We start from the raw sequence: 18,411 nt of genomic DNA, 5'->3' as shown, positions 1-18,411 counted from the left end.
CGAAAACCTTAAATAAAATAACATTGTACAACCAATCCTAAAGAAATCTCAGGAACTCCCAGCCCCATAGTTTCTCTCTCAAAAGCTAGGCTGTTGTCTTGTTGCTACCAAGTTCTCAACTACCAGGCAGCTTTTCCATTCTCTAATTTAAATAATGGTTTTCCTCATATTTCCTAGCTATTTCATAAGAACTACTAACAGGGTAATTGTGTCACTGATTCAAGCAGAGGCCACCTGGCATAAGCAATAAATCTCACCTCCCACAAATATATCCCAGTGATTGAACATTCCCAGATCATCTTTTCCATAGCACAGGTCTATGTTCACTGAAGATCAAAAGCCAGATGTTGATTTTCATTATCTTGTCATTCCTTCATACCCTTTGTTTGGGGACCAAGAGAATTTCAGTGAAGCTGATCCAAAATTCCGCATCTTTGTGTGTGTAGTCCACATCTTGGCATACTTGTCCTGATGTACTCCAACCCAAAATGGGGGTGTTATTTTTCCTGATATGAGGAGCAATTTGTGCATACTGTTGTGTTTTCCTCAAGATCATCTTCAGTCTCAAGGCTAACTCTCTTTTACCTCCAAGATTTTTTATTTTCTGGAAACACTCCGATGCTAACAACTGCAAATTACACATATCTGCTTGGTACTAGGACTGTTTCAAGTCCACTCTCCCCTCCACCCCCAACGTTTTCCAAAATCAAAATCCAGGTACTTTCTGCCAACACCTGAAGGTGGGGAGAGGTTTTTTCTGTTTTTGTTTAAAAATATGTCTCCTGTTAGACTGATTCCTTATTCCCATCCATGAAATGCATTAAAGAATAGCCAGACCACAAAGTCACAGTCTAGGCCAACAACTTCTAATTTTAACATGTAAATTTTTACTGGCAAATAAATCTTTGCTTATTGTTCATGCTTTTTCCCTCTTTTAAAAGATAAATAAGCTCTGTTTATCCAGGCAAGATAAGAAGTTCTGTAATCTTTTAACTGTGCTATGTTCTGTATCATCAGTAATCAGTATTAAGAAGTGTTACTGTCAGCCAGTTCCTACCGTTCGTGATGTTTCTGCTAACAAGCAATACTTTTAACTGTGACATCTCAGCCAGAAACATTCACTTCTCTAACTGTTGTCCACAGTTTTCATGGTGATTTCTAACCATCCAATAAGCATTTACAGACTCTTCAGACATAAAAACCTGTCTAATCTCTGAGCACAGGTTTTAATTTCTGTGATTCCTTCTTGTGGAATAAGACTTTAACTCATGACTTGCTTTAGCATTCTTTGTACTATAAACTGCAGGTTCTGTTTTCACTGGTTATTTCTTCTGTCAATGGAACATTCCATTTGATTCCATTCCAAAGCATCGGAATGATGTTTTTCTTCTTCTCATCACATTATCCTTATTATTTTACTAGACCACTGCCCTTGGGCTATCTCCATTACTTATTCCTCTCTTCTGATGAGATGCTTTTATTCTTTCTTGACATCACATCTTTTAAGTAGTTCTAAGAAAATCTTTTCCTAAAATCTACATCTTCAGCAGCAGCTGGTCACTTCTTTCATCCTTTCCTTATGACCATATTACAATATACTCATATCCCTTGTTTAGCACCCTTCTTGGTCAGTCTCCGTGTTTTCATGTTGACAGACCTATGAAAGTATTTTCTTTATCTATTTGTTTGTTTGTTTCACTTCTCTTCTACGATATCTTCATATCTCTCTGTGATAAGCCTTGGATTCCCTCTTTGATGAATTCACTCCACCAAGCATTTGTATTTCTTACATAAATACCTCCCATGATAACACTCAAGGACAAAATGCTTTCCAAAGCCTCCGTATCCAGTTAGTTTCCTGTTCTTTTCTCTCCTTGGACCACCTTTAGTGGTGCATTACTAGCTACCTTCATCCCTTTCTCTTAGTCTTAAAGGAGAAGCTACAGCTTCCCCTGAGTGTTGCCATCTGGTGTTCAGCAGCTCATTAATAGCCTTTGCCTAGATTAGTTCTATCCTAGCTCAATCAGCTTTTACTTCTCTGTCAGCAACGATTAAAGGCAGTAAGCCAGTAGTACGCACTCTCTAGAAGGTCCCTCCCACACTCATCGCACATTTGCTAGCCTCTGCAGACTGCAAGCGAGGGAATATTTAGATAGATACTCACAGATTTTATATAAAAAAACTTCCATTTAAAGCTTTTTACAACTGCCAGATATTGATAACTGTCTCTAGAAACCGAGAAGAATCATTTTCTTTTAGGCCATGTTATACTTTAAACTGGTGTCCACAGTTCCACCCCCAACTCTACTGCTCATTGTGCCTTCATTATGGTTCCCTCTTCTATTGACACAAAGGAGAAATAATATTGAGCACGACTGAGTGGGAGGGCAGAATTACTTTCTTTTGAGGAAGCAATTGTTTATTCTGCTTTAATTGTTTCTGAAGCTATGAAAGATAAAAATCTTTCATTAAGTTCTAAAGCTAACAACATTGTCATCATTCGTCTCTGCTTGCTAAAACAGTCTGATGCAGCTACAAAGAACAAGGGCAAAATAACTATGCAACTGCTCTCTGATTACATGCCTTGAGATACATGCCATACCAACTGCATGGGAATGAGGAAAAGAGAGTTGCAGTCCATAAGACTTCCTTCCTACTCCCACCAGTAACTTTTTTCCTGTATTTTTTTTCCAGTAGACCCATATCTGATTTGGCAAGAGCTACATATAAAAGGGCTTTTAAATTAAAAGCAGAAGAAAGCATCCTACAGAACATATTAAAAAGTCTATCAAGAAAGTCGGGGTTAAAAAAGGAAAGGATGAAATAACCAATAAATTGCATACATTAAGAGGCAATCAAATTTAAAACATTCATCTAGGACTACTAGTACAGGAGTCGGATTTGAGTAATTGAATATACTCATTTTTTATTCTGTCAGCCAAAGTGTGGCAGCAGTGGTGGAAGACATTTAAACAAGTTTCCAAAAGCCCCTTACAAAAACAGAATCCTATCAGAATCCTATCTAACCTGACACGATGAACAGTGTCAGGGCAGTTCACGGCACTTTGATAGATGTCATTCAAGTATACCCCTAAAAATATTCAGAGGATGATGTCCTGCCATCTTCAATAGCCCACTGCACTTAGGGTGCTGGGCTTTGGGATGAGAGCTGTGAAATTTTACATAGTACTTTACTGTATGTTTTGTAAGAACTGAATTGTTCAAGTGGCCGAGTTTGAACTTGTATAATCACATTCTGTTTAATGGCACATCCTCTGTAGCTTCTTCTGTATTCTTTCCTTTATGCACGACATAATGATCCTTTTGTAGAATCATTAAGTTTCAATATAGAGAAAGCTAAATTTCCATAATAGGTTTATTCTACTGATTGCCTAAATTGCACTGAAAATCCAAATAGCTCTTCAGAACTCTGACAAGTGAGAAGATTAAGAAATAAAATCAACAATTTACAAGTTACACATTTAAATTCCTTCTTATCACATTAAGATGAGGACAAACAAGCGAGCGTGGAGAATCTTATCTTTCCCAGATAACTTCATATTCCTTTGCAGGCCACAAGAATACAGACACAGCTCTACTGCTCCCACAGATAGAGATTTTTGCTTAGCACCACTTTGAAGGACGATAAAAACAGCTTCCATCCACCTCTAATAAACAACATCACTAGATGTTTCCATGCATGGCCTGTAAGGCATGGCACACCTCAAGCACAAGCCGAGGAAGCAGAAACCACTATCTACCCTTGCAGGGCATTAAATACTGCCTTTCTAGTACATTGGCTCCGTATGATGAGATGGAAACTGTGAAATCCACCTTCCATCTCACCACTTCCCTAATAAACTCCACACTCCACATACTCTATTGTTTGTTTTGTTTTCTGGTGGCCTAGAAGACCCAGCACCTCCTGGGAACACCATCTGTGCACCAAAATACTTCTCAGAATCTCTGGCAGCAATCTGAGAGCCCATGAAAATGAGGACGAAGGAAAACAACTTACTAGATAACACAGAGAAGCTAAAAAACACAATGAAGGACTTGAAGGAGTATATCACAGACCTACAGTTTGAGCAATAGGCTAGGCTAGGAAAAGCCAAAGCAGGAACAGACACAGCTAAAAAGTGTAACAGAGAGCTACGTAGCTTATTAAAAATAAATAAATTAATTCAAGTCTCTAGTTGAAATCACAGTACAGAGTCTAGTCACACTTTTCACATTTTACCAGTTTTACCAGCATTAATATTTTGGCTAAAATGTGTTACATCATATGGTTTACTCTCATGGCATAACGAATTTTGAAGAGGTGGATCAGCAAATTCAGATGACATCATAACTACTGAGTAACGCTTCCAAATGACTGCATAAACTGGATAGCATTATACAGTTCAAATACCCCAACACTGTTCATCTACTGCTAGTGACTGTAAACTTAATAAACGATTCAAGTATAACTCCCTTTTTCATGCTGCTGAGCATAGATTTTCCTAAGTTCTTGAGAGACAGACAAAAATATTCAGCCTCGATTTTTTTTTATAAGCTGCACTTGTAGCCTTCTGTGCCTGAATTGAATTTTGTGTTTCAGCTCTAGGTTCCAAAAAGTACGTGAAGAAAGACATTTAATTGGCTGGTGGACAGCACTTGGATTTGCTTTTCCTAGCTACGTCTGTAAAAAGAATATATTAAGAATGTATTTCTACTCCCTGATTTTCCTTTATCTATATGTAAAAATTCCTCAGGATGTAGTATTGCTTTCTGCCATTCTAGTTAATTAACTGCCATGTTTATTACAGTAATGCCTTCAGGTCAAAGAAAGAATAAATCTCCACTGTGCAAGGCACTGTACAAACACTAGAATACTGTCTTCACCTTCCTAGTGTCATTTGACAAGATCTGCATTACAGAGGGTGAAAAATATTACATTCATGTTGCCCACTAAAAGGTGACTCCCGATGATAGTAAAATAAAGTAAATTACACTATAAAAATGAATTCTCACCTGCTCTGTTTTTTTTTGTTTGTTGTTTTTTTTTTTGTTTGTTTGTTTGCTTGTTTTTTTGTTTTCTGCTGCTCTTAACTTTAGGTCAGTCAATGTAAAACAATTCCATGACTATTTAGGAGTGGGGAAGAGAGAAAGGAAAAGACACCCTCCACAAATAGAAACAATACCAAAGATGTACTGACAAAAAAAAGTCATAACTACCATTGTTATGTGTGAGTCCAACAGTACAGCTAAATGATGAATTATCCGAGACATGCTCTGAAATTAAAATGTAGCAGTAAGTCATAAAGATACTTACAGTTCATAACACAGTCATACTTTGTCTCAAGAAAAGGAACTAAACATACTGTGAACCTTTTAATAAGGACCTAAACACCATGTTTCAAAAGCAGAGAGAAAAGAGTGGGTCAGGATCCAAATAAATAAATCATGGAATTGCACAGGCACAAATCAGAATTTGAGCCATTATATTTTTTCATTTAATTTTCAAATGCTTTCTGGCAGGGAATACAGTGGAGGAAGTGGGGCAGCTGAACAGCTTGACCTCCTTTGCCTTTTTAATGATCTAGGGCTGATTCTTAGAGCACAGAATTCATAATAATTAAAAATACTGTCAGGGTGAAGAAAAATGAAGAGGAAAAGAAAAAAAAACAGTTTTACAAAGTGGTATTTTTATTTTTATACCCTACTGTTTGAGTAGCTAAGGTTAATGTACTGAATTGCAGCAGTATTAATGCTACTATATAAGGTGGAAATTTGAATAGTACACAAATGAAGTTTTAACTGCTTTTAAGTGTCAAACAAATACATGGAGCTAGAAAGTATGTAATGTGGAGGAATAATTACACTGCAAGCAAGGGGTATCAGTGTAAATTAAAGAGGGTTTATAATCTTTGGAAAAGAGGGCAGGCCACTCAGGAGGACTATAAGGATGTTGCGAGGCTGTGCAGGGACAAAATTAGAAAGGCCAAAGCTCATCTGGAGCTCAGTCTGGCTACTGCCATTAAAGGTAACAAAAAATGTTTTTATAAATACATCAACACAAAAAGGAGGACTAAGGAGAATCTCCATCCTTTACTGGATGCGGAGGGAAACTTAGTTACAAAAGATGAGGAAAAGGCTGAGGTGCTTAATGCCTTCTTTGCCTCAGTCTTTAGCGGTAAGACTGGTTGTTCTCTGGATACCCAGTACCATGAGCTGGTGGAAGAGGATGGGGAGCAGAATGTGGCCCTCATAATCCACGAGGAAATGGCTGGTGACCTGCTACGGAGCTTGGATGTACACAACTCGATGGGGCTGGATGGGATCCACCTGAGTGTACTGAGAGAACTGGCGAAGGAGCTTGCCAAGCCGCTTTCCATCATTTATTGGCGGTCCTGGCTATCGGGGGAGGTCCCAGTCAACTGGTGGCTAGCAAACGTGACGCCCTTCTACAAGAAGGGCCGGAGGGTAGACCCAGGGTACTATAGGCCTGTTAGTTTGACCTCAGTGCCAGGGAAGCTCATGGAGCAGATTATCTTGAGTGCCATCACGCGGCACTTGCAGGGCAACCAGGTGATCAGGCCCAGTCAGCATGGGTTTATGAAAGGCAGGTCCTGCTTGACGAACCTGATCTCCTTCTATGACCAAGTGACGCGCTTGGTGGATGAGGGGAAGGCTGTGGATGTGATCTACCTTGATTTCAGTAAGGCTTTTGACACCGTTTCCCACAACATTCTCCTCAAGAAACTGGCTGCTTGTGGCTTGGACTGGCGTACGCTTCGTTAGGTTAAAAACTGGCTGGGTAGCCGGGCCCAAAGAGTTGTGGTGAATGGAGTCAAATCCAGTTGGAGGCCGCTCACTAGTGGTGTCCCCCAGGGCTCAGTGCTGGGGCCAGTCCTCTTCAATATCTTTATCGATGATTGTCCTGGTTCCAGTTAGGACAGAGTTAAGTAGCTCATAGTAGCTGGTAGGGTGCTATGTTTTGGATTAGGATGAGAAGAGCGCTGATAACATGCTGATGTTTTAATTGTTGCAGAGCAGTGTTTACACCAGGCCAAGGACTTTTCGGCTTCTTGCTCTGTCCTGCCAGCGAGCAGGCTGGGGGTGCAGCAGGAGCTGGGAGGGGACAGACCCAGGACAGCTGACCCAAACTGGCCAAAGGGGTATTCCATACCATCTGACGTCATGCTGAACAATATATAGGGGTGGCTGGCCGGGGTGGGGGGGCCGGCTGCTCGGGAATAGGCTGGGCATCGGTCAGCGGGTGGTGAGCAATTGCATTGTGCATCACTTGTTTTCTTACACATTATTATTGTTAATACTATTACCATTATCACTATTATTATTATTATTGTTATTATTATTTTCCTGTCTTAATAAACCGTCTTTATCTCAACTCACAGGCTTCACTTTCCCGTTTCTCTCCCCCCATCCCAGAGAGGGAGGGGGGAGGGTGAGCGAACGGCTGTGTGGTGTTTAGCTGCCAGCCGGGTTAAACCACAACAATGATCTGGATGAGGGGATCGAGTGCACCCTCAGTAAGTTTGCAGATGACACCAAGTTAGGTGCGTGTGTCGATCTGCTCAAAGGTAGGAAGGCTCTGCAGGAGGATCTGGATAGGCTGGACCGATGGGCTGAGGCCAACTGTATGAGGTTCAACAAGGCCAAGTGCCGGGTCCTGCACCTGGGGCGTAACAACCCCAAGCAGAGCTACAGGCTGGGAGATGAGTGGTTGGAAAGCTGCCTGGCAGAGAAGGACCTGGGAGTATTGGTTGATGGTCGGCTGAATATGAGACAGCAGTGTGCTCAGGTGGCCAAGAAGGCCAACAGCATCCTGGCTTGTATAAGAAGCAGTGTGGCCAGCAGGGCTAGGGAGGTGATTGTCCCCCTGTACTTGGCTCTGGTGAGGCCGCACCTCGAGTACTGTGTTCAGTTTTGGGCCCCTCGCTACAAGAAGGACATCGAAGTGCTCGAGCAAGTCCAAAGAAGGGCAACGAGGCTGGTGAGGGGTCTGGAGAACAAGTCTTACGAGGAGCGGCTGAGGGAGCTGGGATTGTTCAGCCTGGAGAAGAGGAGGCTCAGGGGCGACCTTATTGCTCTCTATAGGTACATTAAAGGAGACTGTAGCGAGGTGGGGGTTGGTCTATTCTCCCACATGCCTGGTGACAGGATGAGGGGGAATGGGCTAAAGTTGCGCCAGGGGAGGTTTAGGTTGGATGTTAGAAAAACTTCTTTACTGAAAGGGTTGTTAGGCATTGGAATGGGCTGCCCAGGGAGGTGGTTGAGTCGCCATCCCTGGAGGTCTTTAAAAGACGTTTAGATGTTGAGCTTAGTGATATGGTTTAGTGAAGGACTTGTTAGTGTTAGGTCAGAGGTTGGACTCAGTGATCTCGGAGGTCTCTTCGAACCTAGACAATTCTGTGAAATTTAGAGCCATTTACAGAGTGGACTAAATACTTTCCTCCATCTAGCAATGCATGCACACTATCTAAGTACCAGTGTCTAGGCATTCTGTAACTCAGGTAGCATTTTCAATGGGACGAAGCTCTTTGAATATTAAATTGCAAATCTTAGCTAGTATTTCAATTCAATACAAAAACTAGTACCAAAAATTAATGTAAAACACAGCGTTGCAATGCATCCAGAGATGATGGAAAAGGAACGCACCCCAACCGGACAGAACTGCTGTCAGCATGTCCCAACCTGAGCATTCAAAAGGCAGCATGGCAAGACAGAGCAGACGCTTCTAATACCATCTGGTTGCTTTTCATGCTCTTTTGGAGACTTCCTTTGAGCACAAATGTACATAAACCTATGCATCTTTGTTCTTAAATGGAAGTCCCTTCAGCACTTTCCTCAACCTGCTAGAGAAGCCTCCTGCATTACAACATCCACAGAAACAGTCCCCTACCCCAAGGGAAACCGCCAACACTGATGCTGCCAGGTGAGGATTGATGAATCTGACCTTTACCACCTCATTTGCATGTATGGCAACCAGACCTCTGCGGATTACCTTTGATCCTTGTGTGCTAGCAGCTGCCCCGGGGCAAGTTCTTCAGTGGCTGACTATTTAGCGGACTGGGATATATTTCCTGGCTGAACTGCCCAGTGTCCTCCCTTGCTGACAGCTACAAAATGGAGAAGACATAAATATGTTCCCCAGAAAGCTAAACCACCTTGGGTAAAAAGTTGGAAAGGAAGGAAATCGCTTCAAGCATTTCATCTGTATGTATTCCCCAAACTGCCCACAATCCCAGTAGTCATCCAGTAGGAAGTGACAGCAGATGAACACATTACAAACACCTACAGCCCCTCCTAGCTTTCAGGGAAAGACATTTCAGCTAAGGAGATTGTCTTTGGACAGAAACAGTGAGTTACCACAGCTAAACTGATGAATGATAGGTCACTATCTTGGCTGAGCCAGGGAACATGAAGACCACCAAAAGTGGGATATAATCATTAAATGTGTATGCTTAATTAAGTCTTCCCCGATGGCCTTCTGGGATCTATATATACCCTATGTTCCTTTTTTTTTTTTTTTTTTTTCTATTTTCCCTTCAGGGGACATTTTGAAACCCTCAGTGAGGAAACCTCCACTGGTCACTATGACAGTTTGGCAGGAATCAGAATTTGCAGAGGTCTCCGTTTAAGGACCATGCTGTTATATTTTAATTCACATCTTTAAAACAGATAATATAGCATTGTCCAGGTTATAAAGTCAATCCAGAAGAAATATTTATCTGAAAGTAATTCATGAGGGCACATGAAGTGTTATTTATTCTTCCAGCTAAAATTTGTGGCATAATAGAAGCTGCCTGTGGCTCATATTAGCATTATCCAGGCTCATGCTACACATTAGACATGGCCCATGAAACACTGCAACCTCAAGGCAAAGTAATTTCTAATATCAAATGCTCACACAAAGACAGTTCAGGGTTGTGAAAAATACTTCCCTCCAACCTCAATTTCCATTTTCACTTTGTCAAATATTATTAAAGACAGCATTAATGTCACGGCTCAAAAACTACTGCTTACCTAAGAATAATTCTCTTTCTCTGCCATAGTACTCCATTTATTATTCCCACCCCTGAACAAAGAGTATGAAGTTATTATTTACATGGTCAAGGAAATTTTGCCTTAGAAAGTGCTGTCCACCTAGAATGTGGGCAAATTCATTAGTAGTTATTGCAAATAATATAGACAATTCCAACCGTAAATGTAAAAATCCATATGGATGTAACCCTGCTTATTGAAACCTTAAGATATAAGATGTCCTATTTATTCCAAGTTATCAGAAGATATTTTGAACCTTCAGAAGACAGCTTGTAATAAACAGGGACTAAATCAAACAACATTCAAATGATGGAGGCTGAAAAATAATTTTGAATATAACCTCTATAGAAATACTTATTTGTTTTTTATTAGATTGGGCTTGGAAAAAACAGGCAGGGGAAATTTTTAGATGCATCCAGCATAACCCTAACTGATCCTGTTAATGTCAACAACAGCATAGCATTCGGTATTTCTGAAAATTCCCCGTATAGCAATACATGAGTTGTTATGGACAAGCTTCTCCATTCTAATCTGCTTATACGTTTAGGAGTACACACAGAATTTAAGGTTATACAGGCTTCAAAAGTATGTCCATAGAACAGATCAAGGCAATACAAGAGATAAAATATCAACTTGTGGAAATTGCATTTCTTATTTGCCAAGAGCAGTTACAATGTTTAGAATGGGCTATTCCTACCAAGCCTATTTGATAGCTGTAGTTAGGTAAGCAATACAATTTTAAGCATTAAGAGCAGAAAAACAGATTTATACTTGATACTTTGTACATTTACTGCACCTAATTACAGTTGTATTAGAAAAGCTGAGAAAGTGGACATTCCAAAGAGATCTAGCTATGGCAAAAGCTGTATCTCGACTATTGAATGACATGCACCAGAGAAAACTTCAGGCATTGAAGCCAACTGGAAGGGGACAGACTATGTTTAGACCAATAAAGTCTCTCAGCCTCTCTGCATCATGACTGCTGGATACAAACTGGACCCTGGGACTTTCCAGCTTCAAAACTGTGCTCGGGAGTTGTTTGGAAGGAAGCTAAATGGGCACATGCCAAATTCATACCAGAGGCCATTCTAACATTTTACTAGTACAGATGATCATGGTCCAGGAATGCTCCTGGATACCTCTCAGTTTTCTAGAGCAGGTGCAGCCTCAGAGGCCATCAGAATCCTAAGAGACTACCAGAGAAGATCTGGTGCAGATCAATGCTAAAACCAAATTTACAGATTGGAAAAAGCAAGCACATAACAGTGTAAAAGTAATTCCAGGTTCAAAACAAAGGTTTTGATGAAGCCCAGGTGATTTTGGTGAAGCCAAAAGGTCAGGTAGTAGCTACAATACTTTTTTTTCAGATATATGGCATTACATTAAAGTTAGCAGTCATTGACTCAAAATCATATTAATATAATTCACTATGCTGAAGTAAGTCAGAAGATTATCCTCTCTACTACTGAAGACTACTTAAGACTGTTTACTTGTTATGGTACTCTAACTGAATAGTATACTCATATATTCCACTAAGTCTAACTACACATGATGGCTTTGACATATGAGATTCTGAATCCAAGAGTCTTATGTTGTTAAAAAACACACCAAACAAACAAAAAAAAAAAAAACAAAAAAAAAAACAGCACAGTTTTTCATGGAAGTTGTCAGAGCACTTTAAAAACACAACACATGTTCATGTGGGACACATTATTTTTGCGGAAGAATCTTTCCATTCAGAAAATCTTTCCAATTTGCTGTGATTGAACAAGAGTCTGTAAAGGAAAACCTTCAAGGGTTACCTGTTCTGATTTCAAATAAAGGTTGAAACTTGGGAATTCTGAACTGAGATGAAAGGAGGGAAGGCATTACTAATTCTGAACTGAATACAAGATATTATTTTTCATTTATTTGCTAATTTTGTACAGGATATAACTTACCGTGTTCTGTAAAATGAAGCGTAAGTGCTAGAAGGAAGAAAATCTGTATTTCAGAAAGAAATCAAATGTAGCCAAGACAGCCTGAAACAATAGCTCTAAGGTGTAAATTACCAGATTAATCTCAGTGATTGCTACTTCACATACTGATTATAGAATAACAGAATCATTTAGGCTGGAAAAGTTCTTTAAGATCATCAAGTCTAACCATCCACCTAACACTACAAGTCCACTGCTAAACCATGTCCCTAAGCACCACATCCATGTGTCTCTTAAATACCTCCAGGGATGGAGGGATGGAGACTCCACCACCTCCCTGGGATGCCTGTTTCAATGCCTAACCACCCTTTCAATGAAGAAATTCTTCCCGACATCCAATCTAAACCTCCCCTGGAGCAACTTGAGGCCACTGCCTCAAGTCCTATCACTTGCCATCTAAGAAAGACCAAGACCCTCCTCGCTGCAGCTTCCTTTCAGGTAGCTGTAGAGAGCAATGAGGTCTCTCCTCAACCTCCTCTTCTCTAGACTAAACAACTCTAGTTCCCTCAGTTGTTCCTCATATGTCTTGTTTTCTAGTCCTTTCACCAGTTTTGTTGCTCTTCTCTGAATGTATTCCAGCACCTTGATTTCCTTCTTTGTGGCAAAGAGGACCAAAAATTTCCTGAACTGCACTGCCAGCAGGTCAAGGCACCGGTGAATGCTCAGAACTGGTGAGGTACTGATTGCAGACTTCCCAGTACATGAAAGTCATGGACATACTGGAGTTAGTCCTGCAAAAGGTCACAAAGATGATGAAGGGACTGGAGCATCTGTCACACAAGGGGAGGCTGAGGGAACTGGGACTCTCCAGCCTTGAGAAGAGAAGACTCTGGGATATTATCAGTATGTATAAACACTTGAGGGAGGAGTAGAGAAGATGGAGCCAGTGGATTCTCAGTGGTGCTTAGCAAAAGGACAAGAGGTAATAGACACAAACCAAAATACAGGAAATTCTGTTTAAACCTAAGAAAAAAAATGCATTTTTTTGTTTTGGCTTGGTTTGTTTTTTTCTGTGCAGGTGGTCAAACACAGGAGTGAGTTGCCTAGATTGGTGTCTTACTGGACATGGTCCTGGGCAAGCTGCTGTAGCTGGCCTTACTCTGAGCAGGAGGGTTGGACTAGACAATCGCCCGAAGTGATTCCATGAAAGCTATTACCAAGTATACAGTGTTTCAAAAACATTTCTCATTTAACTGTACCTGTAACACTGAAATACCATTATGAGTATACTAAGAAATGCTGATCTAATTGCAGTGACCTATTAAGAACATACAAATTTTAAAATGATGCAGATAGGTTAGAAAACTGTAAGTCAGACTGTGAATTGTTTCTGCATTACTGCTTTAAAGGGCAATATAAAATGAACCAGGACAAACAGCTGCATTAATATCCTGAAGTCAAACTAAAGGCTGCAATCCTAGGAATGGAAGCACAACAAGAACAAAGCTGTTTTCTACAAAGGCTGAATGTCATATCTATTACTACATTGGGTATACTCTGCTTCAAAAAGTCAAAGTTGTTTAGATAAATATGAAACTGGCCTCTTTTTGACCATGTCCACAAACACTTCTTTATGAATACTGAGTGTAATTGAGTGAATATTTGTTTTTAAGAAGGAGTTTTTGATAAGATTGTCTGCCAACTCAACCCTTAACAGAAAGTGACAAGGAGAAGAGAAAAGAAATCATCTGAATATCCCATTTGGGACTGAGTGCTTATCAGAGATATAAGCTCCTGACTAGAGGGAGGAGATAGGGGAGACTTGACATGACATTCGTAATGAATTTTTGTTAAAGACCTGAAAATATAGGCCTTGCTATACACCACCTAAAAATCCTGAGCACCAAAATAATGTCAAGAACACAACACATACCATATATGCTTTCACTGATATGATTAGTAACATACTGCATTCACACAGCAGTTTAAGACTGCATGGTGTTATATTCTGTTTCCTTTTCAAGCACACAATGCATTGGATTGCTTTACTTACTAGCAGCAGCAGCAGGACAATATCTGGATTATCACATGCACAGGCTACATGCATTGATGTCCAAAAATCCTCATCTTGATGATTTACATTTACTCCTCTGTCAATTAGAATTTCTGCAGCAAAGGCATTATCGTAGCGAGCACACTAGAAGAAAGAAGAACAGATTAGAGATGGTGTTTCACTGAGCATACAACTGAATTTATTACATACTTTTTTTTTCTCCATTTGACATTTAAATTTAGCAGATGACACACAGTTAAACTGCTGTGTTTGTAGGGGACAACAGCTGATGAATCTATAGAAATAGTTCTGTGGAGACAACAAGTTCCATGTGTATGATTCAAAGAATCCCTTATTCCCTGTGAAAAAGCATTAAGTAAAATCTGCTGAAAGCTACAGCGAAGATGAGATTGCCTTTCAGTTCAGTACTGTCATTCCAAATCAGTGCACAGGCACTGAACGAACACATTGTGAGTGGTAGGGTGTAAGTATATGCACACCCACACACGCATATGTCCACAGATACACGAACTCCTGCCTTTTATGCAGTTTGTAGCAGCAACACATGCCTCTCTGTACCCACTCCTATCTCCAATCCACTAACTATAGCAATTCCTGTTCAAGTCTCTCTGACAGACACATACGCTGAACACTACGAGTGTGTTTGGGGGCTGTGTGAGTATGTGTATGTGTGCAGGCGTGTGTGTTTGTACACTGTGTTTCATTTTGAGGATGGAGATCACCATTTTTAGCAGAGAAGAATAAATTGGCATAGCCACTGTTTTGAGCTTACTGCTCTCGTCACACCTCTGACCCCACGTGCTTGTGCATAATACTTTAAAGGACAACCAGAGCACCTAAGTTAACATCCTCAGTCTGGCTTGCATATAATCTCAGTAACTCTTTAAGTAGGGATTCTCTCTCCTTCACCACTGGAGAGAGGCTACAGGGAGCCTAAGTTTCTATATTAGGTACTTAGATGTTTTGAATACCAACTTCAATAACTATGCATCATCCAATATTTAAGGCTGTGTAATATTTCCCTGTTCTGGAAACCACACATATATGCTAAGAGCACAAATATAGTGAAATTTGCAGATCATATGCAAGGGAGGGTGAAATAACCATGCTGTTATGTCTGTAACTCATGGGGAACCACACCAAGGCATCCCATTTGCTCATCTGTATTAATCTGGCATGAAAGCCAGGACACAGGAGGAAAAGGGGAAGATGGAAATGTGCCCAGCTGGATTCCACTGTGAAGTCAAGACATTGCTGAGATACTCAGATGAACATGGGAATTGCATATACTACTGGGTTCATAAATATAAACGTAATATAGATACTTTGGAAGATGAAAATTAAACTCTAGGAGGCTAACAACCAGTCCTGCATTAATTGATTTTCACGCATACTGACAAATTGTAAGCAGAAATTAAATTCTGAAGTAATATATTTCCATTGGCTTGTAACTTAACTCTACAAACAGATAGTTTTGTTTCATTGCATCAAGATCATTCATTGTATCAGCATTATAACTTAAATTGAGTTGTTCAATGTTCAACTTTTAACAAATCAGTGATAAGACATTTTTATAATATAGATCAACATAATCTCATACCAATCACATTTTCAAGGCACTGTTAAGCAAAAAAAAAAAAAAAAGAGAGCTTTTGTACAAAGCAAATCTCAGACATCTCTGAGCCATTTTGTGTATTATTAATAGATATAGAGCCTTTTGTACAGAGCCTTATGTTGCCAGTTTTAAAACAGCCTTAGATTTGTAGCAGCAATATAATTACTGTTGCTCCTCAATTCTTGTTTAATGGCAGTTGTGAAGCAATTGGGCAATCTCCATCAAAGTTCCAGAAGAAAACTGGCACTCATATACTTTGTTTCTGGCGTGGGTTGGGCAATTGCCTGTGTGAACTGATATACCATTACTGGGCTTCCCACTGAATGCAACTCAGGTAAGTACTAACTTTTCTGGTACTTCTTCTCTCATGGATTCTAATGAAAGTTCACTGAACGCCTTTGAAGATCCCATGGCCTACCTGAGATTCAAGCATATTGGAATACTGCCTACAGAGATAGCAACAGAATCCTTATGAATCTGAATCCAATTTTTTTTTTAGAAACATATCACATTGTGGAAGATAAGCCAAGTGGAAGAAGAAAAAGGAATTATATCATGAATCAGTTTTTAAGTGAAACATGCAGATAAATATATTTTCCATCCACTCTGGAGTAAAAGTTTTTGTCCTATGACTTGAAAGATCAGGCTCCCCTTTAGAGAAGGTAACTTACACAGAAATATAGTGATAAAACTGGTACATATAATGGATCTGAGTGAGGTTCAAAAATATAATAAAGATGTATGCCCAATTACTATTTTCAGTTCTCATGGAAAAGTGAAATTCACTTATCTATTTTCCTGTATCATGACTCTTCCCTCCTACCTGTACTGCTCCCAAATCAGGGTCAAAACCAGGTTTCACTGACATCAGGTTTGCACGTGTCTCTAATAGTACTGTCATTTTCCTGTAAATGAATTCTGAGCACTTATAAGTAACACTGACTAAACTGGGGCAGCAGGTTACACACAGATCTCTATTGCACTTTTCTTGCTGCAGGAAGCTTTCCATCCTTTTGAAGCACATGTGCCTGTGAAGCAGCAGGCACCAGTGGAGAGATACTGAGTGTGCCAGGGTGTGATGCAGATGATCAAGAAACCTGAAAAGTCACAGTTCACTAAAATCTGCAGTTAAAAAGTGCGTAGCAGTTGAACTAGACAAAGCAACCTAAAATCCCTAAAGGATGGATCTTTCCTTCATTCTAAAATGTCAATAGGACACGTCACGTCAGCTACGCTGAAGATATGGGTTGTCTCCTAGGGCTTTCAACACAAGATAAGATTTAGAATGTCTCAGTTTTGGGAATCCTAAAGATAACATCCCACATGAGCTGCATTTTTAGAGTGCGATTGAGAACCTTTTGCAGAAGGCAAATAGCTGAAAGACAGAAAAGAGAACTTCAGTTGTCTCTGTTCCACCTCATTATTGCACCATACACCCTAATCTATGTCTCAAAAAAAGTATGTATGTATGTACAAATGTACAAAAAACTATGTACAAAGATTTTGTTTCCCAAAATCTTTGTAAGCAGCACAGCCACAGAAGATGAAGAGCACAGATTCATTACACAAGGAAAATGCTACATCTTGCAAGAGTATGGCTGCAGGTGTGCTGTACTCCAGTAACATTACAGGATCCGTTTTCATCAAGAAAATGTTCTATTTTGTGTACATACTGTGAGAAACTTAATCCAATGGATCTAAAATGAAACACTCTGCCAGCAGGCTTTTAACTAGACGCCCTTTTATGCCCTTGTATTTCTGAAGTCAAATTTATTTCAGCAGCATTGTGGAACAAAGTTGGATTCAAATATCTTAAAATAATTTCACATTGAAAAGAAAGCACATCTGCAACTGAAGCACCACAGACCAAAGTAAAGCGTAATCAGACTTAGGATCCTACTTATGATAAGTTTTGACATTGGCTTCAGCAAAGCTGAAATTTTACCCCTGCAGTCTTGTCTGTTTGGCAGTCTTTCTCCCACATGCCCTTACATCTTGCTTTTCTTTGGTTATTGTACACAGTTTTCCTTCTATCATCTTCTATTTGCTACATAATCCAAATGACTAGGCAAAAAATGATAAACTAAATGCTGACAATCTGTTCAATATCTATGTGTAGAAAATTGGAGCAAGAAAATATGCACAGAAACAAAAGGAAAACGTCACATCACAGTGTTTTTCGTATAGGATCTGTGAATCTTTGAACCATATAATTCTATATTCAGAATCAAGCAGCACTTCCTTTGTTCTTATTTACTGTGCAGATAATTTATAAATAAAACATTTAATTCTACATTGTTAGTTACCATTCCTATGACATGATCCATCCTTTCACAAGCAATTTGAAAATGACCACTTATTTCACAGGCATAGCTGGATGCCATCATAATGACTGGGGGGGACAGTGTAGATAAAATATTGCTAAGCCTTTCTTGTTGTTAATGTGCCCAATCTGCTACTCAGTATCCCACCATATTTATCCACAGTTACTAACACTAATCCTCCATCACTCTTACCAGATGGAGCAGAGAGCCTCCTGAGGAAACAAGCATGTGAGGGTCAGCACCATCCTTCAATAGTCGTAACACTGAAATATCAAAGAAAAGAGGAACAAGAATTAATGCAGAAATAGAGCCAATTCTGAGCTGTTAATAGCCTGATTCTTCATCATCTTCATTAACAGATTTAATAATATATGCAAACCTCTGAGATAACATTTGCAAAACTATCATGTCAGCATTTCCCATCTCACCTAT

At 39.8% G+C, this 18,411-nt stretch overlaps 1 protein-coding gene across 5 annotated transcripts in view; it reads right to left on the bottom strand.

Annotated features, from left to right (window-relative positions):
* The window catches only part of MYO16 (myosin XVI), a 385,412-nt gene that overhangs the window by 247,655 nt on the left and 119,346 nt on the right, over positions 1–18,411 (bottom strand). For all 5 annotated transcript variants that reach the window (XM_083834843.1, XM_083834844.1, XM_083834845.1 and 2 more), the window contains 2 exons: positions 18,172–18,242; positions 14,020–14,163 (listed from right to left, as the gene is read on the bottom strand). In XM_083834843.1, coding sequence (XP_083690969.1) covers positions 14,020–14,163; positions 18,172–18,242 — 215 coding nt within the window. The remainder of the gene's footprint in view (positions 1–14,019; positions 14,164–18,171; positions 18,243–18,411) is intronic.

Source organism: Anser anser (assembly GCF_964211835.1).
Source record: "Anser anser genome assembly, chromosome: 1".
Taxonomy (NCBI): domain Eukaryota; kingdom Metazoa; phylum Chordata; class Aves; order Anseriformes; family Anatidae; genus Anser; species Anser anser.
Note: the sequence above shows the minus strand (reverse complement) of the source record. Positions and strands in the feature narration are given on the sequence as shown.